Source organism: Elgaria multicarinata, chromosome 9 (assembly GCF_023053635.1).
Source record: "Elgaria multicarinata webbii isolate HBS135686 ecotype San Diego chromosome 9, rElgMul1.1.pri, whole genome shotgun sequence".
NCBI lineage: Eukaryota > Metazoa > Chordata > Lepidosauria > Squamata > Anguidae > Elgaria > Elgaria multicarinata.
Genome location: NC_086179.1, coordinates 43,070,596 through 43,096,581, shown reverse-complemented (window position 1 = coordinate 43,096,581; position 25,986 = coordinate 43,070,596). Strand labels below are relative to the sequence as shown.

General features: G+C 39.4%; 2 protein-coding genes across 5 annotated transcripts in view; one reads left to right on the top strand and one right to left on the bottom strand.

The window, feature by feature from the left end:
• Positions 1-15,734, top strand: part of ELK3 (ETS transcription factor ELK3) — a 409,974-nt gene extending 394,240 nt beyond the window's left edge. For all 4 annotated transcript variants that reach the window (XM_063133778.1, XM_063133779.1, XM_063133780.1 and 1 more), the window contains 2 exons: positions 4,025-4,147; positions 11,648-15,734. In XM_063133778.1, coding sequence (XP_062989848.1) covers positions 4,025-4,147; positions 11,648-11,746 — 222 coding nt within the window. In that variant the 3' untranslated portion in view covers positions 11,747-15,734. The remainder of the gene's footprint in view (positions 1-4,024; positions 4,148-11,647) is intronic.
• A 1,153-nt stretch (positions 15,735-16,887) lies between these two features.
• Positions 16,888-25,986, bottom strand: part of CDK17 (cyclin dependent kinase 17) — an 88,082-nt gene continuing 78,983 nt past the window's right edge. The window contains exons 11-17 of the mRNA XM_063133744.1: positions 25,177-25,297; positions 24,103-24,200; positions 23,727-23,832; positions 22,519-22,561; positions 20,526-20,616; positions 19,966-20,043; positions 16,888-19,195 (exon numbers count right to left, since the gene is read on the bottom strand). Coding sequence (XP_062989814.1) covers positions 19,158-19,195; positions 19,966-20,043; positions 20,526-20,616; positions 22,519-22,561; positions 23,727-23,832; positions 24,103-24,200; positions 25,177-25,297 — 575 coding nt within the window. The 3' untranslated portion in view covers positions 16,888-19,157. The remainder of the gene's footprint in view (positions 19,196-19,965; positions 20,044-20,525; positions 20,617-22,518; positions 22,562-23,726; positions 23,833-24,102; positions 24,201-25,176; positions 25,298-25,986) is intronic.

Below are 25,986 nucleotides of genomic sequence, written 5' to 3'. Positions count from 1 at the left end.
TGTAGTTTGGCCTTTGATCTACAGCCATTAGCAGGTAATAATATTTATCTCTATGCTATGGAAAACTTCACCTGCTAATTCTTATCTAAAAGCTTTTTGTGAAAAGCATAAGAACAAGCCAAGCTGGCCTGCCACATGTGTGTGTGTGCGTGTTTTCCCCTATGATCAGTTGGCAACCTCAAAAAGAGTGTGAGACAGACTGTTAGCAGATTAATTACATTTTGTATTTTGCTGGCACCATGGCCTTTCTCAAATGAAATATGAAATGACATGTTTAGGTCAAGCTGTTTTCTTTAATCATAACATGGTTGTGTGCATTAAAAAAAGCCCTGACTCCTTCAGGGTGGAATGAGTGTGTGTGCAACTGTCTCTCCCTTTTGCATTAAGCATCAGATGAGCTTTAACACATGAACCTCCAGCACTGAGCTGCAGGCATCTTACTACTTACTAGTAGTACTATAAGTTTGGTAATGACAGAAGGCTCTAGACTAGATTAGATTGAAAAGTAGACTGGTACTCTAGGTAGAAAGGTGGAGAGCATTGATATTCTCTTTGTTTCTAGGAAGAGGTTTGTGGAAGCCAGTGGCAACCTTCCTCCTTCCACACTGCCCTCTTGCAAGTCCTTCACATTGTTCACTCAAGCACCAGAAATGAACCTGATAGTGGAAGATAATAACATGAATATGTATTTTAGAGTAGCATTTTTATTAGTATGAAGATATGTACAGCCCATTCTGATGCATATTATTTACTCAGTGGAATTTAGTACGACTGTCTTCCAACTAGTGCGTTGGACTCCAGCCATAGAAACATAATTTTGCATATACTCAAGCCTTTTTTAAAGGTTACAGGGTTCACTGAAGATAAATGTTTAAAAAATGCACAGAAAATGCCTAGTTACAACCTACAAGTTGAAAGAGGCCTTAGTAAAATTATCCAGATATATGGAAAAGATTTTCATGAGGTGACAACATTGTTCTCATGAGGTGGTGGCATGATTTGGGAGATAGTTTCACATCTAGAAACAATGCTGGTGGTGGTGAAACTCTATCACTTATTCCACATAAAAATGAATGCAAGAAAATTATTTCCACTGTGCCAAAGTCCAGACAACAGCCTGACTACCAATGTTGTGATCTGAAATCATATTGTATCTTATTTTTAGCATATATTTAGTGGACACAAACCTTCACACATTCTTTCCTCTTAGCTCTGCTCCCTTGATCCTGAATTGCAATCTATTAAAAACATGCATTTATAACAAACACTTTCCAACATATCATGAGAGCAATACTGCTTTGGTGAAGGTGGAGATATGTTTTTTCTCCCTCTGTAACTCAGGGTATACATTAATTGTTAATTTTCAGCCAGGGGAGTAGAAATTGCAAGGATGCACAGAAATGGCATGTATCTTCAGGGAAAGAGGTAGATTAGAAGCAGGTGTAGAAATTGTATGGCTTACCTTTGATGACCTTTCCCTGTCTCAAGACTAACGGACCACACCGTGCTTGTCAATTGACTAGTTCAGGTAACAGGTCCTCCAGTTGTTGCTATTTAGATGCTTTCATGGGGGCAGATTATGGATAATAACATGGATTATCTCCCCCTCCAAAGTAAGTAAAAATGAATAAGTATCTATTAGGGATAGCAGCGCTGGGTTGCATCTAGTTACTGTTGCCAGCACCAGGTGCAGTAGCAGCGTGTTGTACTTTTAACGTCTTCAGCAGCACACAATCATTATCATCATCATCAAGAACAATTTCATGTTGATTCCTGATATGCTGAAGTCCCTATGCCAATTTCATGTGGCAGATATAGTGGTTGAAGGTATCCTTGCATGAGGAAAGGAAGTATCTATGATGTCCTCAGCAATAGCTCTAGTTTGCAGTTAGATACTTATCAAGTTGAATAAATATCAGTCAGCACACAACATAAGGGTATGTGCAGACATTCCTCACCCAAAATGCATATAAAATTCTTTCCAGGTTTCTATACCATGTCAAAATTAACTTGAGTACCAAATCTCAGTCCTGAAAGAAGGAAAGAGAGTCAGGTCATAGAAGACCATATGCAGAAATGTTGCATAAAATATAAGGAAATGTAAGTGCCCACTTTCTCCAAGCAGTTAGGTTGCGATATAATTTAAGAAGTGCAACACAGTTGGACTTTTATCAGCTCTATGATTACTTAAATAAATAAGTCTTTGTAGGGAAAGAGCTCTGGCGTAAACCTTATGTAGAGAAGGCTTAATATGATATATTAATACCTTTAAGATGTACAAATGACTCTCCGTGGGGAACATAAAAGCCCCAAAGAATCTGACGGCATAACCTCTCCAGTGTTAAAACGCATAATAATCAGACAATAATCTAGTCCGGTGCACACTAAAACCACTTCTACTTGGCTTAAAGCAGGGTTGGGCAATTTATGGCCCTTCAGATGGTTTAGCCTACAATTCCCAGCATCCCTCATTATTAGCTGTGCTGGCTTGAGTTGCTGGGAGTTGTAGGCCAAAATATCTGGAGGGCCACGACTTGCCTATCCCTGGCTTAAAGAATGCTCTGTGCTCAGATTCCATAGAAAACAATGGGATTCAGATATTTTGCTGACTAGGGAGATCTTAGTTCTGGTAATGCCAAAAGACATGTGGTAGAACACTGAACAGTGATCAACACATTCTGTGATGCTAAAAAAGGGAACATAGTTATTTTGGGTACAAAAGCTTGAGAGTTTGCAGTTCTTTTAAAAATAAATGACCTGACAGTTGCTTTCTGAGCTGTGAGCTGCTTGCAAGAGAAATCTCAGATTTATTCATGAGTCACGCTATTGAAAATAGCAAACAGTGAGCACGGAAAATCCACACAAGCCTTGTTGGACACTGTAAGTCTGCAATTCTATACATATTTACTTGAGAGTAATCCTAATTGACTCCAAAGGACTTATTGTTGACTAGACATGTTACGAACATAAGAAGAGCCATGCTGGGTCAGACCAAGGGTCCATCTAGTCCAGCACTCTGTTGTGTAAGATTGTGCTGTCAGGCTGCAAGTCTATGCACACATACCTGGGTACGTTCCACTGAGCAGAATGAAAGATACATAGGATTGCAATGTAAGACTTCCAGAGAGAGAAATGTATTGCATTTAAAGGACTAAAGTCTTGTTTTTGCTGTAAGGCTGCAACTTTATGCACTCTTGGGAATAAGTGCTATTGAATTCAATAGGACTTAGTTTATAACAGATTTAAAATTTGATGCTTAGAGGATACGGAAGCTCTTTATAAGAGCCACATTCTATAGTGGCCTTAGTTGTCATTCTAGATGCAAGTATATCTTTTATTGTACAAAACAAGCCAGTTCACATGACACAGAGGCTTATTATAGGTTAATTAACCCACAATTAGCCCTGGCACATGCGGACCATGTATGGCTGCCATTTTGAACATGACTCCGATCGGGGGTTACGTGCAAACCTAGCCATCATGGATTAATCAAGAAAGATGCCTGACAATCCGCAAAAAACAGAATGAATTTAACAAAATCTTTAAATCCATAGTGCTGTTCAAGTGATAGTCAGCATGGAGTTGTCCAGACATTCTAAGTTCACCTTTGGGGATCGGTGTAACCCCTTGAGCTGAAGCTTAATCTGAATATATGCAGCATTGAAAAGAGCAACTTCACTGTCCATACATCTTTGCCTTCCCTGTGTTAAAAAACAAAGTTCCTCTTTGACTTCAGCTGGGCCCACACAGCATGTGACTTCGGAAATGGAGACCCGAACAAACATAAAAACTGAAATTACACTGTCAGTGAAATTAATTCCTAATTTGGAGTGATGTCATATCCTGCATGGGACAACATCCTCAGCAACATTTGTTTGAAGTGTTAATAAACTTCCTAACTTACACATTAAAACATAGGGAGGGGAAGAGGAAGAGAAGTAGCTAGTTATTCATTGTATATCAATTATATGCTGGTGTTCTGAAAATGCTGAAGGGTTCACATTGGGTGCCTTTTGTCTTGCAGACCCCAAATGGATTGCTGTTGACCCCGAGCCCACTGCTTTCTAGCATTCACTTCTGGAGCAGCCTCAGTCCTGTTGCTCCTTTGAGTCCTGCCAGGCTGCAAGGACCAAACACCTTGTTCCAGGTAGGTTGGAATAATGATGACCACACTCTCTCAGGTGGGTCTGGCTGCCCAGGTAATCCAACAAACTATTCACATTACTATTGTGCACAAGACCGCACCCCACCCCTTCTCCAAGGAAAGAAGAGCTTCAATAAGCAGGGCGAAACAAGCAGTGAAGGTGTCAGGCAGTCATTGTAAATGTCTGCCAGTGCACTGTGTACAAGTTGTACCCCAGCTTGTGTCACATAGTTTCAAGATCTTGAGTTCTTGAAAACCCAAGATATCCAGTTTCCCCATATAACTCCCTATCAAAATGGGAGAAAGTGTCTTGGGTATAAACATGTTAGCATCATCACCTGGAATTTGGCCTCTGAGTTCACTTGGCTGACACAGGAAAAACTGGGCCTACCAATAACAGGAAGCATAAGCAGATTGTGTCAGGGAAGCACCTGGAGCGAGCAGAGATGTTATAACTACAGAATTACGATGCTATTGAATGGTGGGGGGAGGGGAGGAAGGAAGGCACCAATACTGTCCTCGATTATCAAGCATGGTATGTCAGTGCATGTCCATGCATTTAAGTTTGTAAGATGTGCAGCTTTTTAAATTGTGTGCCTGTAGCAATGCCACTGTGGCATAACTACTTGTAAATATTCCAGTTTGTATTGTCATGCTTTGCTACCTTGTATTTCCTTGTTTGCATTTCTTGGTTTAAAGAATTTTAAAAAGAAGACTAAAGGATTTGGGCTATCAAGGATATTTGGTGGCCTTATAACTCTCTGCTGCTTACAATCAGGTCAGAGTTCTATTGCTAACTTCTGTAGAAAAGAAAAGAAAGTAGTTTTAATGTTCTTATTTTGCTTTTCCCCACTTTCCCCCACTCCTCCCAAAAGTGTATGCTTGCACTCAAAAGTGCTGTGTACCACAAGGTTCTCCCATTGGAACACCAGTTGCCAGTTATAGCAGGAAAACATCCAAATTAAAAAAACCAAAAAACCAATGTGACATTGGGTTGTGCTTATTTTATTATTTATTACATTTGTATCCCACCATTTTTCCTCCAAGGAACCCAAAAGGACATACATAGTCCTCTTCCCCTTCATTTTATCCTCACAACAACAACCCTATGAGGTAGGTTGGGCTGAGAGTCTGTGACTCGCCCAAAGTCATCCAGTGAGCTTCCATGGCCAAGTAGGGACTGGAACCCAGATCTCCCGAGTCCCAGTCCAATACTCTAATCCCTACACCACACTGGCTGTTATGTGTGCAGTTAGTCCAATTACTGGATCCATGCCATATGCCCCCGCCAACTCTATACCAAACTGAACTAATGAAATTATCGCCAGTTATTTAACCCATTCAAGTCTATGCCTGAATTTGTTTCCCCACCTCCCTGTCCTGCCCTAAAGGGACTAGCCATGTGCTGCCACACCCAAGTGAAAACACATCCAAATAAAAAAGCCCAAAGTGACATTGAGTTGTTCTTAAGCAAAGAATGGGAGGGTTAAGGAAAAGACGTTGAAGGGGAAGAGTTGTCACCAATTCCAAAGTTGACAATATACAATGCACCTAGGCAAATAAGATTCATACCAACCATATAAGTCATTATGAAAAAGTTCTTTGATAGCAGTTTCAGCTTCTTGTAGGTAATCCTGGATTTAATATCCTCACACACACACAGAGTATGGAAGGTATATTAGATTCAGAGAACTTGGAAGAAGATAAACTCTGTCCATTCAAACCCATGGATGAACCCCAGCTGATGCAAGATCTTGAGTTCTTGAAAACACAAGAAACCCAGCTTCCATATATCTTTACAGAGTTAGAGAAATTCTTTTTTACTTAGAAGATGACCTCCTATGCAGCAGTCCTAGGGTTCTCTTTTGCCTCACAGAAACTCTTTATTTTTAGTGTTTTGTAATTTAGCACACTTGATTAGAGACATCCAGCTAGGATCACATCGAAGCATCCATGACATATCCCATAGTGAGAGCCAAACACATCCAACAACTGTTAGTAGGAACTGGAAGTGAAAAGGGGATGCAGACCCGTCACATCAAGAGACCTTTATTTGATTAATGTGTGGTTCAAAGAAAGGCCAGGATAACAAATCTATTAGCATAAAGAAAAGTGTTCTTCCTGAGAATCAAACAAGAAGTGGCAGTAGCAACTGAATCTGAACCAACTCACCAAGTATTTCACTACAAAGAAAGGTTCACTGGGGATTGTATGCACTTTCCCATCCTTACAGGTAAAACTCCCCGGCCAAGGGTGCTTTGAGGGCAAATAGTTCATGTTCTACAAGTATATTTAGTAGCTAGCAGAATAGGCAAAGCATAGAAATCTAAACTTAATTTTCTTTACAAGAACAAATTATTCCTACTCACAGGAAGTGGACCCCCTCGGCCCATCCCAGTAGAAAGGCTTTCAAAGCCCCGAGCAAACTTTCTGAACCTCTTTCAAGAGCCCAAATCCAGAATTTTCTTTTTCTCCTCTTTTAGGAGCGTGTTTATAAAGATGCAGCTAACAGTGTGCTTTTCTGTTTACAAAGAAATGTACAAGCCTTACCTCCCCTTTCAATGGGGAGAATACTTACTCTAAAGAGGTGGAATGTACGTGAAATGTGTGTCTAGGTTGTTGCAGCATTGCAATTGTGTTTGGTTGCCTCAGAGGCCAAAATAGACATAATGTAATAAATAATAATAATGGCGGCAGTTCTGTTTATTGACACGCCTGCCCCTATTCGCATACAAAAGTGGGGTGCGGGTTTACTCGTACTATCAAAAGGGGAATATCCTCAAGGTCCATTGGACCAGACGCTTTTCTTCCCACCTGCCTCACATCCTGTATTGGAGCTACAGAATAAAGGATAAACCCACTCATCCCCTAGGCCCTTTGATATTAAAATTACTGCTCTATACTCCACTTTATCCATGACTTAAGAGTCATGTTGGCAGTCACATGAAAAAAAAAATGTAGCTGCTGCTATCACCTCTAGTTTGGCCCAAAGTAAATGAAGATTTGTAGTAGAGAAGCATGTGATGTCTCAAGCAGAGCTAATTAGATTCGTACAAGTGAAGCCTATTAGGAGGTCAGGTGAAGTCAAGGAAGAGGAAATTTGAATGGTGAGTAGGAGCTGCAAGGAACTCTTGGGAACAGCAGAAGAGATAGCCCTGGGCAGGATCTACACAACTGCTTTAAAGTGCTTTATAACAGTTCTGACAGCTGTTGGGGCCCAGGACACACTCCATAGACAGTTTTCAAAACACTTTAAAGCAGTAGTGTAGATTCCCCCCCCCCCCCCGGTCTCCATTAAGAGAGACCTTATGCCCTTAGAACTACAAAACTGTGGTAGCTGCTGGACACAGGAAGGTTGTTCTTGATTTTTATGGGTAAATAAATCCATAAAATATGCTGTGCATGTTGCTTATTTAAAGGAGCTAGGAACCAAAAGGCTGGATGATTAACGTTAGCTCTCATCCATTCCCGTACGTTACAAGGAGAAGGGATAAGGTTATGAAGCAGCAAATTTTTCATATTAGCCCAATGAGTTCTTGGCTAAGTTGCACCTTGAGTTCAGCTTTCCCATAGCTAACACACTCCTGCTCATCTAGCAGGACAGAGAAATGGATTGCCACATACTGATAGCCTTCTTAAATGAATGATGCACATACCAAAGGGATACTGCATGGGATAAAAATCCCAGTATCTGGGGTTATATACACAATTAATCCTTCCTAGATTGGGGTCTGCATGTACCAACCTTATAAAATGGTCAGCTTGGATAGTGTCAGCCATCTAGTTATGGGGACCTAACAGGAAACATATTTTTAAGAGCTGGACCATAGTGAGTATTCAAAGAGAAACTCAACTGGATCAAATAAAAAGGTTAAATTAGTCCAGCACTTTGCTTTAAACAATGGCCAGGCACATGCTTCTTGGAGCTTAAAAACAGAACACTAAGGTAGGTGTGTGTGTGTGTGTGTGTTTGTGAGAGAGCACGAGAGAGAGCACAGCAGCAGCAGAAGAAGAAGAATACTGGCCCTGAACAGGGAGGTTCACAGCTCAAGGAGGAGTAGGGGTTAAATTTCCTGCTCAGGTTGTTCTCTCATTTTGCTAGGTGCAGCAGAATGCTAAGAAGATTTTTCTAAAACTAAAGAAGCTTGACAACTGGGCGTAGTTCTTTGCTTGAAGTCTAGTATAATTGTCCAAGGCAGCCTTATTTAAATAGCAATATTGTAAATGCAGGTGAATCAAATGGTGATTTGATTCACCTGCCTAGAATGAAGAAGGAAAAAGGGAAAGTGTTTGTACACCCTTAAGAATGGGCTTCTTCTAAACCCCCACCATCTTTGCCCTTCCAAAAATGGTAGTTTGTCCTACTTAAATCCCAGTGGTCATGGGAGCTGGAAAGTGAAAAATGGGGCTGTACAATCCAATCTGCTGCTCACTTGACTTCCTCCAGAAACTCTGTTTTCAAAAAGGGTGCAGGTGCTGCTAGAGAAAATTAGATGCATTATTTTGGCACACATGCAAAAGCAGTTGGACTGGTGAAACCATTTATCTTAAGTTGGGTTACAGGTAAAGCAACTTCTATTTCCCAGTGTATGGAGAGGAGGCAATTCTGCAGCAGCCAGGGCACTTCAGTGGCTCAGGTTAATTGGCAGAGCCTCCCGTGGAATGTAATTAACTCACTCTGGATTTGAAAGCTTGCAGTATAATTAGGGCAATGAGAGACTTGTTCTGAGCTGCAATTTACTGTGCAATAAAGTCTAAACAATAGCAAGAAAACACAACTGGAATTTGTTGGCATCTTAAACTGTCCACTGATGGATGTCTCTGGACAGCCACAATTCATACAATTATTTGTTTGCTTATTATTTGCCTTATGGTTGCACTGAATTGACTCCAGGGAAGTCTCTAGGGTCTTTCAAGTCAGGCTGTGTACAAACAGACAAAACAAAGACAGCTCATTCTGAAGAGCTAGGACTCTGACAAGACTTGACAAGTAGAAGAATAAGGGCTATGATGTGCTGCAGAATGATTTATTAGGCAAATGAGGACAATTTGCATAATGGTAGGTAAGCTCAGCATATACATCTCTATTTACTGGGTAAATCTCTTAGTGAATCACTGCCCCTGTTTTTACCTAGGGAGGACATTTTTAGAATGTCTTTTGAAAAACAGGTTTAGGATGAGTTGCTAGTGGTATATTTCTTGACTTAATCACCGACCCCATGATTTCTAGAAGTTAAATATCTAAGAGAAATATTGTTTGATTTTAACGCACTTCCAGTTAAATCCACGTACATTAACACTCAGTTACCATGTAGCACATAGCCTGAGGAGTCACATGCAGAACTGAGCTCTGGATAACATAGGGCAATTAGGTTTTTCTAGTATAGCTTTAACCAAAATAACTCCCTCTTTGCTTTTAAAACAGGACAGAATAGAGTAAATTAGAACAGCATCTGGAGATGGAGAATTGCTTCAGAAATATATTTAGGTTGAGATGCTCACACAGGGATACTTGTTACAAGAACAGAGGTATTGGAAGTACATTAATAGAATGTAAGCCTATGCGGCAGGGTCTTGGTATTTACTGTTTTACTCTGTACAGCACCATGTACATAGATGGTGCTATATAAATAAATAAATAAATAAATAATAATAATAATAATAATAATAAGTACATAAGAGCGTCCAAATTTTTCTTGGTGAAATGGAGATTATGTTAGTGTGTGCCCTGCTTAGTCTGCAGTTATAATACAAACTATGCTTCTTTCGTGATGCAGAAACCATGTGGAGACACAAAAGTAGTGAAATACAAGAGCAAGTAATATAACTTCTTAAGGTAAATTTCTGGTAAAATAAAGTTTTACAAACAGTTGAATTTATAGCAAATCTGTTTTTCTCATGGCTGCAGTGTGGACAAAATTCTGCAAGAGACAACTGTACCCTGCCTTTTGAATACAGGCTGCACATACTTGTCCTATCAGGATACCTTAATGCTAATCTGACAGGCCTTCCAAATACTCATTTATTGGTGTGTTGTTTGTTTTAAATGGTTATCTGATCATCAGCCCTAAACCTGTTTAGCTTTAAGGTGCCTATCCATGTGTGTTCAGATCACATCTCATCAATGAGATGTAATAGATGGGAATTTAAGAACCGTGGGTAATAGAACCCCATTGTCCAGTCCACATGTTTAAGAGGCAATTATACATTCTGCAAAATCAGATTAAGATGGAAATATCACGGATTGTACTGCTACATATTGCAGGTGAGATCATATTTTTGAATGTTCCACCATGGAAAATAATTCCTCGAATGTAGTTAATTAGCACATAAAGGACAAAGCTCTGCTGATCAATACTTATATTAAGAATTTAAAGTAGTTATCCACCAGCTATTCTGTCATTTCTTGTCACTTACATAATAAAAGCATTAGCTGATATTACCAATATTTAACAATACAGTTATCTTATTTACAATGTAGCCATTTGTATTTACATTTCAATATGTTTTTCAGTGGTTCTATCATGATTTCAACTCATGTTTGACCTTGCCATTAAAAAATTCCCAGGATCCCTTTGCAAGTTAGAAAGTCTTATATGACAAATTGGAACCCCTCTTTTGCATTATTCATTGCTTTAGGTGGCTGTATTTTTGGAATATTATTGTGGCAAGTGTACATTCATCTTCTCGCACAGTTCCAATTTTATCATTCGATATAGAAGAAATATGTATGAGGTTATTACATAAAGAAATCTAAGCTAAATGTATCGCTACCCAACCCATAGGGCTGATTCAGATGATAGTAGAAGTGATCATGAACAAGCTGAGGCCACAAGCATTCCTCCCCCATTCTCTGCTCATCAGAGGAGAGGACTGAAAGCTTCCACATCTGATTCTACTGTAGCTTGCAGTTATGCAGAAACTCAGGGAACTGTGGTTTATTCTAACGCTATTTTATTAACAAGCCAGGATATCAAGCAGGGTACTGTTGCACTCAGGTTAAATAAACCACAGTTCTCACCAGGTTTATGTATCATGGGAATTTTTAATTAGTCAAAAGTAAAAATGATTTTTTTACTTGCCTCTTAGGGCATAGGCTCAATTCAGACATGACACCAAACTATGGCAAAGGACACTTAACTATGTCTGATGACTTAACTATGTCTAAATATTGACAAACCATTGTTTGTAATTGACTGGCAAACTAGAATCAGAAAGTGTGGTTTGAAGTGGGTTTGTATTAACTATGATTTGGCATGATGCCCTGAATTGACTAGGCTTCATTACAGCAATACCACCACCTCCAAAAACTGCTGTGGCATGAAGAAAGCAGTGACCTTGTGAATCTGAATGCTAAGGACAGAAAAACAAAAACAACAACTCTAAACCATGGTTTGCTTGCTGTATATTTGGAAACAGAAACCATGGTTTCCAACAATGTGTAAATTGAGCCATAAAATGCATGTCAGAGATAATAAAGATTTCTTTCTGTTCCTTTTGCAGTTTCCAACTCTGCTAAATGGTCACATCCCAATGCAAATTCCCAGCTTGGATGGGGCCTCTTCTCCAGTTCTCCTTTCTCCAAATGCTCATAAATCCTGATATCTCAGCAAATTAAGGACTCGCTAACAAACTGGATTTAACACAGCCATTCTGATGGGTTTCATTTTTCTGGTGACACCAGGAGGACATCATGAAACCCTCTTTTACTATGGTTTGCACTTTTCATTACATGGATGATCTACTTGTATGATGTTTATTTAGCATTTTTAAACAGTGTTTTTTTGTATAAGAAAATCTGTTGTGCATTAAAAATGAGTTATAATTTTTTATATCCTCGCTCTCCAAGTGTTGAACACTGTTTGTTAATGAAGTACCTTTCTTAATAGATTTCAAAACAATATCTAAAGGATGTGAAACTTTTTAATTCTGTATTTCTGCATATTATGCATCATGCTTGTGTAAACTATAACCGGCTGTGCCTTCTTTTGCATAATGTTATATAAATGATTTATATATTTTCCAGTATTAAGATAAAGGTTGAAAAGGAACCAAGTATTGACCCCCTGCCCCCATGCTAGTATTTCAGTATTCCCCTTCTGGTAGGCCATAATGGTGCAGTATATTCATGTAATTTTGAATTAAGTGCTTTCCAGTTATATAAAGAATTCCTTCTATTTCCTTGCTGAATTGAGGGGCCATAATAAATGTTTTGGCCAGTAAGTGTGTTTAAGAATAGGACACTATTTAGATATAGGTGCTTGAATTCTTCTCTGTGGTAAGAGGAACATGGCCTTAAAATATTTATATCTTATTTTAGGGGCATTCTTAAAATTAGAGGATTTAACCTTGCTCAGTACCATTCATTTTCATTGTATTCATCAGATAGTTGGAAGAGATTTCAAACTGATCTTTATTTTATCAACCATGCTCAACATATTAGACGTTACAGGAAACTTTTTCAAGTGTGTTGTTAATCAGGGGCTCCTGTTTTGCATGGGCCGAAGTTAAAAACAAACAAAACATAGGCAGTATTGAGAACTTTGAGAAGTATTTCTAGTAATCATGATTGGGAAAAAAAAGTCTTTAAAGATGATTTGAGATTATCAACAACCATGAAGCAAACACCGTAATACTCAGAAACATGTTTTTAATGCTTCTTTTTCCTGTACTAATCTAATGTTTGAACATTATGATTTTACAATACCGGGGCTTTTGGTCTCCCCAGGCAGCTAAAACTCTGAAGGCCAAGGAATGGAGGTTGTCAGTGCCTTGAATGTGACAACTGGTTCCCTGAAGATGAAATACAAGAGCATTGCATCCATCGGCTGTAATCTGGAAGATAGCCCATGCCTGCATATTTTAGGAACATGTTAACTATATAGAGAACATATTCAGATTAAATGAAGCATCTCAATTTGCATCGCCTTCCCAGAGTTCCTTTCATATAAACTGCAGTGCTTCTCTATGCATAGCCTAACTTAATAATATAATCTAGCTTGGAAAAATGCTGGTTCCACTGATCTAGATATATCTAGACACTCTGGGAAAAATGCTAAAGCTTTGGTCTTCCCGGTTGTGAAATGGAAACCTGTGTGTTTTTAAACAAAAAATATGAAATTACTAAAGTGCTCCAGCTGGTTCTCATTGCAGTTCACATTCTGAAGATTGTATCACAGCTAAATTCACCCTTTATTCTTTCTGGAACATTTTTTTGCCATTTAAAGGAGCCACTGATTTTACTCCCCCATCTCAAATTTCAATTGTATGATATGCTCCGATAGTTTTTCCAGTTTATGCTCGCCATCTTCATCCCCCTTTTGCAGGATGTATGATTTCAAACTGCAAGTTAACAAGTTCTATACATGGAAAACATATTCACTGCTGAATATATTATTTCCTATCACATAGAACTATTGGCAGATTGTTGGGATATTTGGACACCATATTTTTTAAAGTATGCTTTACAGAGTGCCATCTTTCTTCTTGATGCTTCTGATATTATATTCAACATTTATTTCCAATATAATGAATCTTAGTCTACCTTTCATTGCTGGGAACTAAACAAGTATTATTAAACTGGAAAACAGAAAATAGGAATCTTGGTAATATATGCTTAAATTCTGGAAGATGATGGAATTTGACAAAAGACATCCAATAACAACCTTTAAAAAGTCTAAGGACCAGACTATGGAACAAACATAATCTCTACACTTTTCTGTATTTTACTATATAAAACAAGAAATGACCTAAGCCTCAGCAATCAAAGAAGGAAAAACATACTAGATGGAGTAAAGTAAAAAAATAGAAAAATTAAAAATAACAGACCAACTATTCTGTAACAATGGTAGTTTGTAAACAAATAGTAGATATGAGCTACTAATTCATGCAAATTAAAAATCAACTAAAAGATAGAAAGCTAAACATGAAGGAAGATTGCCCATTAAACAGTTTTTGTACAAAGATCTGTGGCCTCTGGGATGGTTTTGGGAAGGCAAATGCTATATAGCAGTGCACTGACAATGCACAACTTCAATTTATGCAGGTTTACATCAAATGCAGGCTATATGCTTCACTTAAGTTCCTTCCAGTTCAAATGGACCAAGGTGAATGAATCATCTGGCCTTACCTTATTTAACTAGTCTTAAGTGACACGGATATTAAAATGTGGTCATAAGATTTGTACGCTTTCTTTGCAAACAGTTACAGTGCGGTAAGATATAAGGATTCAGAATGTCACCCCCGCAATAATGGAAGTGTTGTTAAGGCTAGGAAATGCCAGTGTACACACAGAAATCACATTTGCTGGGTAAAGCTGAGCTGCCGTGTTGCTCTTGTTCATATTGCCATTGTAGCATCTTCCCCAAAATCATGCAGAATTCTGCAATCTTATTACAGTCTTAATTACAACTGAAGTGTGTAAAGAAAATAGTGCTGTGATAAATATTCTAGCGTTAGGGTGCTGGAATAGATAGACCCTCGGTCTGATCCAGCATGGCTCTTCTTCTGATCTTGTGAAATTTTAGACTGTCATTTGATTGCTGGACTGATTCATTTCACAGAAAAAGTATCCATGCTGTTGTGCACAGGATAGTTAAGTAGCATGGGCTTTAGAGGGAGATGAGGGGTTAAGCATGGCATCTGTGGGCACCTGGAAAAACACCAGACATTTATTAAGGACAATAACCTAGTATGTCTTTATCTGATTACCAGTTAAGGAAAGGAGGTGAGAGTTAAAGTGGTTTTGAGTATGTAACTTATTACTGAATATTCATTTCCTGCAGCAAACACATTACTTGTGAATGTCAGTACCTGTCTCTTTAAATTTTTAAGCATACACTTGTTTCTACCTTTTGCTATGCGATACACCAAAATATACCAAGCAGTCGTGTTTGCAGCATAAAATTGTGACAATCTTGTTGCCTGGGCATTGAGAGAAGTATGCAATGAGACTCAAGGAAGAGTCACAAGAGGACACTATAATATGTTAATATGGATGTCATTTAACATTCATTGTTGGCATTCCATTAAAATAAAATTAAAACAAAACTGGAGATAACAGACCTCATTTGGAAACATGCAAACTAAATAAAGTAATTAAAGTTAGTTATGTGTAAAAGGCTTTCCTGGACCCAATAAGCAGGAAACTTTGGTCTCATGACATGCAGCAAAACAAATATTAGTTGTTTACAAGAATTTGTCACGAAATCTTTAAATGTGGCCTACAACTTGAGAGCTTATATACTTACCTGGGACACATATGTTTACATAAATGATACATGAGAAAATAGTAAACTTAGATAGCAATTAGACATTGTATTTCTGAAGGTCTCCTTTAGAGGCACCATAGTGGTTTGTAATGATGGACTGAGCAAGGTAGCAGTGGCCGAAAATACCCATTAAGCAATCCTCCTTTTCCAACGCAAATGTCCTCTAAATCAGAGAAGTACCTTATTTTAATTCACTCTTTGCATTTGTAAACATTGGAATATCTTCAAGTTATTTACTTAACCTACCTCACAGGGCTGTTGTGAGGATCAGTGATATTTGTACAATGCTTTAGAAAAAAAATTAAAAGATTACATATGTGGCAAGTAGCATTATTAAGGACAAAGTAGAGTCAAGTAAACAAGAAACCACAGATGGCTTCTTATAGGGTATGAATTCTTAGCATGGTCTTATATAATTAATGTTCTATTTAGTAATGTTTTTTAATGTAATAATAATGATCTCAGCCCCTTCTCTATTGGCCATGAGGATTTTGTTGTAGTTTAGCAGTTCTCCCTCTTATTGCTGCTTTTTGACAGTTGAATAGTTTATTAGAAATCCCAGTCAGAATTCCAATTTGGTACACTTTATATACAGAGGGCTAGTTCTTTAAGTGGAACTTCTCTCATGGGACACTTCAGCTAGAGGAGGGTGGGAGGAGGTGGTAACTTCACCGATTCCTCCTTCCCCCTGCAGCCTCTTGAAAAACTGCTCTGGAGATGCTGGGAAGCTGCAGAGGGAATTAGCTCTCTGACCATTTCCTCCAGTAGATTCCTTCTACTGGATCTCAATCCCTTATGTTCATGGAAGGGACAGTCTGGATCCAACCCAGAAATGAATAACTGCATCAAAATTGTTAATGGATCAAATTCTTTAAAACTAAGGGCAGTCTCCAACACTACACTACTGTTAATGTAAATGACATTGCCTAGTGTGAACGACCTCTAGTATACAATGCCAATAATGCTTGTTGGCGCAATGGATTTTCCAGGGAAACCTGTCGTGCCACTAAGTGCTATTGATGTTGCACTGGAGGTCATTGCTAGTGGTAGTGCAACATAATTTACATTAGTGGTAGTGTCACGTTGGACACTGCCCAAATTTTCAATCAGTTATGCACAGGGTGTCTACTGGTATCACTCAGAGCAATAACTGTTCTCACGAAAAGTAAAAGGCAACTCCTGTGGTAAATTAGACATTTAAGAGTCTGTTTTCATTATAAGAAGTTTTGATGTCTGAAGGCTGATAAACTCAAGTATGAAAATGCAAGCCGATCAATCAAACACAAAAGGCTAAAAACAAAATTGTAACTTTTTGTTTTCCAGCTTATTTGATATAAAACCCGGAGGCCCCCTGTTTTAAAGTTTCTCAAGTACACAGTGTGCAATTTGACATCCAACATATTAATAAAAATGACACACAAATTACAAGCAAACATAGTTTTTTTAATTAACCATAGTTCATGGTATATTTATTTCCAAAGTGTCACTTGTGCTGAAATTGACCCATTTTTTTTGTTCTCCTCCCAAACAAGATAACCAGAAATTGAATCACTTTGCCTTGTCTTGGATCATGTGTGTTAAAATGGAATCTGCTGCTACTGTTATTACTGATGCAAAGTAAGAAATACATAACACGCTGTACTGTATTAGCCATGTTTTGTATGAAGCCAGCCCGCTAACATCCGCAGAAAACTATGCCTTGGTTCCAGGAAACAGTGATCGAAGCAGAAGAATATGGCCTGGATAGGAGAACAGTCCTGGTCTAACAAAACATGGTTTGCTGGATCAGAATGCTTTTTCCTCCCATTCCCCTTTCTACCACCTCCTGCTCCCTTCAAACCAGGATTGTACATAGGACACTTCCAACCCAATAAACGATAGTCTGATTTTATGGCCCTTTCAAAGAGGGACTAGGATGCAGTAATCATTGCTACGGCTGATCTACATGTGCAAGCTAGTTTTTGCACAAAGTCTTCACTGGATCAATGTGCTGGTCTACAAATATATAATGGAATGCTTGTCATAAAACATCCAAACACAACTGAGGAGTTCCATATAATATTTATACTTTCAAAAGTACAATATTAATACAGGTCCATCAGTCAGAATAACAGCAATTTGTTAGCTCTACAGGGCTTCTTTAATGTAAAACCAGCTTACAAATGCTGAAAAGCAGCAGTGGTCCAACAGTCACCATCACACACAAATTTGTCATATCTTCCAGAAAAAAAAATGTTCCCAAATTCAATTTACTAGTATCATGAAATATTAATAAAACATCCCCAAACATGCCACAATCACTATTCACAAATAAAGTTAAAGAAACATACATTTTTTTCACTTAATACTGTTAAATAACAATAATAAACTACAAGATTTCCTGAACAGAAATGGTAGGACCCCTGAATGTTTTACAGTGAACATCAGGAAAAAAAATTAAGTTATCTATGACTATTTTTCTTGATATACCAGCCAAAGATTTACATAACCATTTCAAAATATACCAATAAAGATTTACAGCCTCTTGAAGATGCACTAAACAAATAGGTTCAGAAAGGCGAACACAAATGCTTAAAAATACTGTTACTATCACCAGGAGGTACTTATGATACTCACTGAGATGCATAAGCTTAGTAGTAACGTGTTGACGAGCTCCAGTAAACAGATAACATCTAAAATCTTTAAAACCCTCTTAAGTTCTCATGCTTTACAAAATCTGCAGTATGGAGTGATGTCTTCTCTCTACTATGGACTTGCATTCTTCCAGTGGATTTCCAGTGAATATGTTGTCACAGAACAGCCATGAAAGCATGGGGGTGGGGTGGGGGGGAGAGAGACTGGGACGCATGGCTCCCATACTTTTGTCTTTAGTCATTGGAACGTCAAGAAAAATACCAAGTTTCCAAAGCAACCCAGGAGAAAATGTATACAAAATGTTCTTCTAAGTATATAGGTTAGAAATTGGTAGAGAGCAAAGGTCTCTACCTTTGCTCATTAGGAGTCACATGCGTGTGTTTTCATCCACAAGAGCAACGCCTGATGAAATTCATAAGCCAATCCTCAGTAATGGAGATGGAACCCAATTGCATGGAACAAAGGAATTATTTTTCACCTGTTCGAATCAACACCTGTACGAAGTGGTTTTTTTAAAAAAGTCTTTTGTACTATTTGAGTTACTTTACATCTAATGTTAAATAAGAAATTTACGGGCCAAGAACTTAGGAGCATTAAAGACAAATGTACCTATTTAACAGTCAAGAAAGCTATGTTTACATTCCAGGAAACATTGCAGTTAAGAAGAAGAAGAAGATATAAAACTGCAGCAATAATTCATGAAGAGAAACAGATGCATTCACATATTATATAAAGCCATTGCAACTTCTGCAGGCATTCAATTGTTTGTTAACTATACAGACAGTAGTTATTTAGCAGCAATGATTCCGCAATAAATAATGCACTGTGTTTCTCAGTCCTGCACAAAAATTGCAGCTACTGTTACATTAACAGTTGTAACCTACTGGCTCTAACGGCAGAGGAGACCTTAAAATTGACTGTACAAAAATTTGTCACACTGTGACAACAAATATAAAAACATAACCAGCAGGTCTGAAATAAAAAGACTGCACTGCAAGGAGGACAGTGTAGACAAACAGAGTTCAAGTCCACCAAGGGAAGAACTGCCTTCAGACTAGACTTCTTGATGGATGTAAGAGAGCCTTGGGCTTGAAGCTGCACTGCTAATCTCAGAAAAGCATGCTTTGCCTTCTGTTCTTCCCATGTCCTAAAACATAAAACAGGAATGGTGTTAAGGAATCCAAGTAAGCGGATGGCTCCCACCACCACAGAAAAAGATCCCAGGGTCTTCAAGCATGTCACAATACATGGGTAGGTTTATTTTGCTTTTTGTTTCTATTTTATACATAATATTTTATCATGTTGTATTTTAGGGGTTGATTGTTGTAAGCTGCCCAGTGCGCTCCAGCTATTGGGTGGTATAGGAATTATATTATTATTATTATTATTATTATTATTATTATTATTATTATTATTATTACTAATTATTACATTTATATCCCATCTTTTTTCTTCCAAGGAACCCAGGCGGCATACATTATCCTCCTCCTCTCCATTTTATCCTTACAACAACAACCCTGTGGGTTTCCATGGCCAAGTGGGGACTAGAACCTGGATCTCCCGACTCCCAGTCCAACAATTTAGCCACTCCACCACACTGGTGTAAATAAGCCATTCCAGTGTGCTTTATCTCTGTAGCAACCCTCTCTTCACTTTCCTATGAAATATAGCTGGTGACATATTGCAAAACGCGGCAGCCCCAAGCTATGCAAGAGTACCCATTTCTGTCCCTTTAGCGCCTTGCACTCAGAGCAAAGACTCCGTAGGTGCAAAGTGCTTAAAACACAGACAACTAAAACACGTTTGAGCAATCTAAATAATTCCAACTATTCACCTACAAGGCATCAACTTTACAGTTTTACTAACCCCCAACTAGTGCAAACCTGAAAAAAATGGAAATCTTAGAAGCTGACATACCTGTCTCCGGATAAGTGGAATTTCGAAAGCCAGGGTCTTTCTGCAGCTGAATCTCTTTCAAAGTGAATATGGACACACCTGAAACAACATCAAAAGTGAATATGTACCTGAACAAGAGCCTCTTTTTAAAAACAACAGGGACAGAACACTGTGCTCAGAAGCTGCAATAAACTATGATGGCTGTAAAATGGAACAAAAGGAAAGCAAACCCTGGGGCAAATTAAGGGATTTAGGGGGGCAGGTTCAGGAGTTCTGGGAGCTTTAGGCTGGTATCACTGAATCATTATGTATCAAGAAAGAGGGGGAAAGGAACGTTGCCTTTCCCCCCTCATCGCCACCCTGTGGGAGAAAGTTCTCTCCTAGAATCCTGGTGTGGGTCAAGACCTATTAATTTATACCAAACTGGACTCAAGGGGGCACAACCTATTGACTCAATGCAGTCTTTAGAAAGGTTCTTGGTTTAGGAAGCAGCAGCCACAGAACAAATACCAAATAAGCACTCCGAACAAGATAGGAATTCGATTCAAACTAATACGAATGAGGGAGAGGCATGTACTTACTTTCCGGTAGACTATGTATCCTTGTTCCAAGGCTTCTAAAATAGGCATGCTTCATAGCTTCTTCTGCTGAGATTCTTTTCTTTGATTCATACTGTTAAAAGAAAAAGAAGATATAAAATATTTTACACCATAGGTCAGTGGAAAAGCTTATATTTTACATGTCTAACATCTCAAATCCAACCCTGAGCATATCTAGCTATAAAGCAATTCAGGTCAAAAGGCTGGGAAATGCTTCTCTCTGGTGAACTACCACTAGTCTGGGTAGCCAATACTGAGCTACATAAACTCATGGCTTGACTCAATATAAGGCAGCTTCCAACCAGACCACCAAAGACACAAGAACACTGTTATGTTTTCTATGTCTGCTGCAGTGGAGGCTGGTGGCTCCGACGTCAGTGGGGCAGTGCAGCTGCCCCCAATACTGCAAACCCTTAGGGGGCGCACACATCTGACCAGAAAAAAGCCAAACGCTTCTCAGTAAGACCAACCAACCACAGCCAGTACCCTCTACATTGTCGGGACTGGATTTCAGTTTATTGGCTCTTATCCAGTCTACTGCTGACTCCAGGCACCAGTTCAGCAACTAAATGGGCTGATGAATCTGATGATAGGAGAAATAGAGTTGGGTGTCATCAGCACACTAATGACACTTCACCCCAGATCTCTGAATGACATCGCTCATCAGTTTCATATAGATGTTCAAACTGCATGAGGAATAAAACAGCATCCTGTGGCACATGGCAGGATCACTGAAATGGGCAGAGCAACAGTATCCCAAGACCACCTGGAAATGTATCAAGACAGGAATAGAACCTGTGGACTACTGTAGTTTTGGCCCCACCTCCCCTGCCTTTGCCTTTAGCCCCTCTCACCAACAGAACGCAGGCCTTGAGAGCTGCTTTGAAATTGAATTCGGAAAGAAGTCCCCCCACTCCCCGTTCTGGAATAACCTGGGAGGTGACGAGGTAGTGGTGCCTCCCTCCCCAATCTGCGATGGAAGCCTCTGATGGATCAAAAAGCCTTCTATCTAAAGAAGGACATCACAGGAGACAACCTGGTTTTCCTGCAGCTATTTCTATCATCCAGCTACCCCTCTCATCTCATACTACTCATGCTAATCATGGTGAGTGACGAACAAAAACATGAAAGATTCCTCCTCCCCACTTGCCCAGAACAGGCTAAATGGAATGATATATGCAAAATGATGCTTTTGTTAGTTCCTTCGATGTAGGGATCCCTATAGGATTCAAAATATCCTCTCTTATGTAAAATAAGACTGTGCCTATCACCCTCCCCGGGGAAAAATGTGTCCCAAGGCAAATCAAACAACTTGCATCATGTTCCTTAAAATGAATGATGTATTCTAAAACTCAGGTTTCAAAAACAAACTTAACTCACAAATAAAATATTTCACTTTTTCATCCAGAAGCTGGAGAAAAAGGGATGAACATGTTGATTGGAGATGGTGGGCTGGGAGTCAGGATTAGGAGTCACAGAAAGCTGTTGGGTGTAAAGAGAATCCCTGAGCTTCTGCTCAGCTCCTCCCTGGCTTCTGCCTTCAGATTTTCATATTCTCCTCTACACCATTAGGGCTAGAAAGTTTGCTTTTATAAAGGTGTGGAATGAAGTGCTTGCATAACAATCTTATGGAAGTAGAGCACACACAAATGTGTACGTCCCTAATTATAGTCCGCTATGAATCAAGGTAGATTCCAGCGTTTTACTGTATGAAACTAGTGGTGGTGGTGGTGGTGGTGGTGGTGGAATGACTCTTACAAATAAGAAAGAGGGAGTGCCTCTGCATTCAAGAGAGCAAGCAGACCTCACTTGTATCTGGTGCTGCATTATGAACTGATCATGCACTGCAGTTAACTTTGTACTCCCATCATCTGCTAAGTAAACCATGCAACTTAAGTTGCAGCGTTCATCTGAAAAGTTCAGTATACATGTACAAAGAGTTTAAAAACAAAACCTAAAACAAAGAGCAGCTTACTTGAAGAAATTTCACTATCAGTTCAATGCCTTCTGAGTCAAGCCTAGAAAGAAACAAGAATAAATTTAGTGCTTAACAGTTCCATGTTCATAAACATTGCTTATCAACGTAGGATTTAACAACAGAGGTGATGTTTGTGTCGCTTCATTCATAGAAGAGATGTCCCCTTCCTTTCAAGATACTCAAGCAACGGAGGCAAATAAAACCCCTAATTATACACTAACAAGGAGTTTATGGGAGCCTAGTTGTGCAACTCCACTCACAAAGTCATGCCTCTGCCAATATGCATACTGTATAGTCAATACATTTTTAAAAGCTAATTCAAGGGCACACACTAGGTTAAGTTGCCATCAAGGTGTACTGGGCAACAAAACTTGCATCCCTTGAGCTGCTACAGTAAAAGCTGCTGCCTTTCTTCTATAAAGCTACCTTTAGCCTGCATTTGATTCTGCCCCCAAACATTATAAGCCAAATAAGTTGAGGGGAATCATCAGCAATCACATAATATATATCATCCTATGATCTCCCTTGCATTTAATCAAGCTCTGTACTCTACTTAAAAATGGACTGGCACATTGTGGTTTTAAAAATAAATAAATCAAAATAGGACATCCTGTAATCCTATTCAAAAGGCCTATAATCTGTATTCAGGACTCAGATGACAATGTCAAACTTCTGGGCTGCTTCCAGACTAGACTTTTACGGTGCCAACTCCTGCCTCATTCATGGAATTGTATGGGAGGTCCAGATGACATCAGCTTCCACTTGTAATCCCTACATGTTTTCCCAGCACTTCTTCCAGCTCTTTGCTTACCACAAACAAACAAACAAAATCCATAAGGAGGGAAAGATGGAATAGCTGCAGAATCATTTTGATCAATAGTGCTAGGAGCTGCCAATCTGGAAGCACCCATGGAAAGGATCTATTCCCAATTTTACAAGGTACAAAACTATTAATTGGATCATAAGTAGGTATCCCACAAACTTGCTTCCTGCCTACTATTGCTAATATAAAAGTGCTTCAGTTCACTGGAGAAAAAGTAGCCCAACATTAAGAATCTCTGGCTAACCCAAATGTGACCACATATCACCATGCCAGGCCAACACTTTATCCAGAAAAATGTGTTCATTCGTCCCCACGTCTTCAGGTGCAAACACTTATGGTTACAACAGAAAAGCAGCAGCTCTAGGGCTCTAACTTCAAGTACCTTGGAGCATGGTTGATTAAAGGCTGAGGCTTGTATTTGGGGAAGTTGTAGTTCTTAAACTCATCACTGGAAGTAATGCCTGGCCATGTTTCTTGTGATGGAGTTCCTAAGTTGAAAAATTCAATAAATTACATCCATATAACATGCACGCATTAAAACAAAATTTAAAAAATTGCATTTGAACCCCAAAGAGAAAGCAACCAATAAACAATATTTTAGTTAAATTTAGTGAAATCATAGATTAATTTGCAATAATAAAAGCACCCCCCGTTTAAGAGCAGCTACATACTGCAATTACAATTAGACACACTTTCAGAAATCTTCTTGAAAAAAGCACGGTAAAGCCATAACTGTAAACTACATATAATCTATTTACCCAGAAGTCTGAAAATCAAGTGCAATTCATCTTCAACGGTTGACCCAGGAAAGAGAGGTCTGCCAGATGCCATTTCGAAAAATATACAACCAACTCCCCTTGAGAGAGAAAAAGTTAAAATGAGAGTTAAAATGGAGTTGACAATTTTTGCGTGAGGCCTATAGCGATTCAGAATGGCTGTGATGTGCCATGCTTGACCTAACCATGTACTGTTGCTAATACTAATGTGAATAAAACAAGAGTTGTCAATGAGTTAACACATGGGGGAAGAAACCTACGCCCCCTAGACAGAATCTGGGGGGGGGGAGGGCACAGGATACTTCGGATTCCTGGATCAAAGACACCGCTCCAACCTCAGACTTAGGAGTCTGACAGCTCCCTGACCCCTTCCCCTCCCAGCCAGCATGGAGAGAACCACATTGGCTGTCTCTCCGAGGTCACAAAAGCGACTTCCTAGGGAAGGGGAAGGGAACATGCCAGTAAGTCGGGGTGGGTGGGGTGAGGGCTTATGCCATATCCCCAGGCCTCCCCAGCCTCCTTTCTTCCCCCTTTCTGATGCCTCAGCTAGTTGGGCGAAAACGCCTGTCTAGCTAAAAAGTAAAGTGGGAGGCACAGCGGAGGCAAGGAGTGCCTCCCACTCTGCTCTGGATACTCGTAAGCCTCTGAATTTGGAGGCTTACAAGTATCAAGGGCGGATCCAATAGGATTGAGCCTTAAGTTACATTATTCTCCTTTCACCAGAAGTAAAAATGTAATTGACAGAATGTGCATGCCTTGGAAATATTTTTCCTGATGAATCCCGATCAGTCTCACTACTGCAATTTTGAGATTTCAAATATGGAGGCTTTTAAGGAGTTTCATTTCTTCTTTTAAAATAATGAGTTCAGGGACTTCTGACAATTCAGCTCAGGAGCATAAGACTTATTCTCCGTCTCTTTGCCCCAAGTATAAAGTAGAGGAGCTTTGAATGTATCTGGACATGTGACAACGCTACAGAGTTTGAAGGACAAAAAGCACATACGATGCATAATTTGACTGAAAGCAAACATAAATTAATATTTAAGAAAGACATACCACATGTCAATTTGCGTTGAATATTCGGAAGATCCAAGGAGAACATCGGGCGGCCTATACCATAGTGTGACAACCTCGTTGGAATACGTCTTTGTAGGGACAGATTTTGCTCTAGCCAAGCCTTCAAAAATAAAGGGAGGTATGAATTCCTTGTAGTCCGACCAGAGACACTTTCATTTCATACATTATATACATATTTGCTTTCATTTGTGCTTCTATATGGTTGAAGGTACTACTGAGCATTTAAAATATGTAATGCTGGCTGCAGCAAAACAGGCGTGTACAAATCACTACAAGATGCCCATGTTTTTTAGAGCTTAATGCTCCCAGTAAGAATAAAACACTGGATACTTTCTCAGTTACATTGATGGTGTGGGGAAGGTAATGGGAGAAGGAGAAGAAGAAAGCGTTACGAAGTAATGTGGGCCTCCGCAGGCCATTAACATTGCCAGGGCATGTCCAGAGTTGGGGGGAAAGGAAGGGGGCAGCTTCCCAAACCTGGGCACTTTTTGGGTACTGGGATTTCCTCAGCAGGATGAAGAAAAAGAGGAGAAGGGAAAGGTCACTCTCCCCCTTTCCTTTCCCATCATTCCTGCACTTTTGTTTTGTTCACATTGGCCTGGTTTGCACCGTCACAGCAACTGAAACCTGCGGGCTAGCTGGATTCCCTTAATTGCTCACACTGTCACGGCTTGCCATGGTGCCCGAACCTGGGCGGCCTGGCTTGTTTGGGGTGGGCAGCATCCTTCAAATAACTCAACAATAGTGCATGGGTTATTGGAGGGTTGCTGCCCACCCCAAACAAGCCAT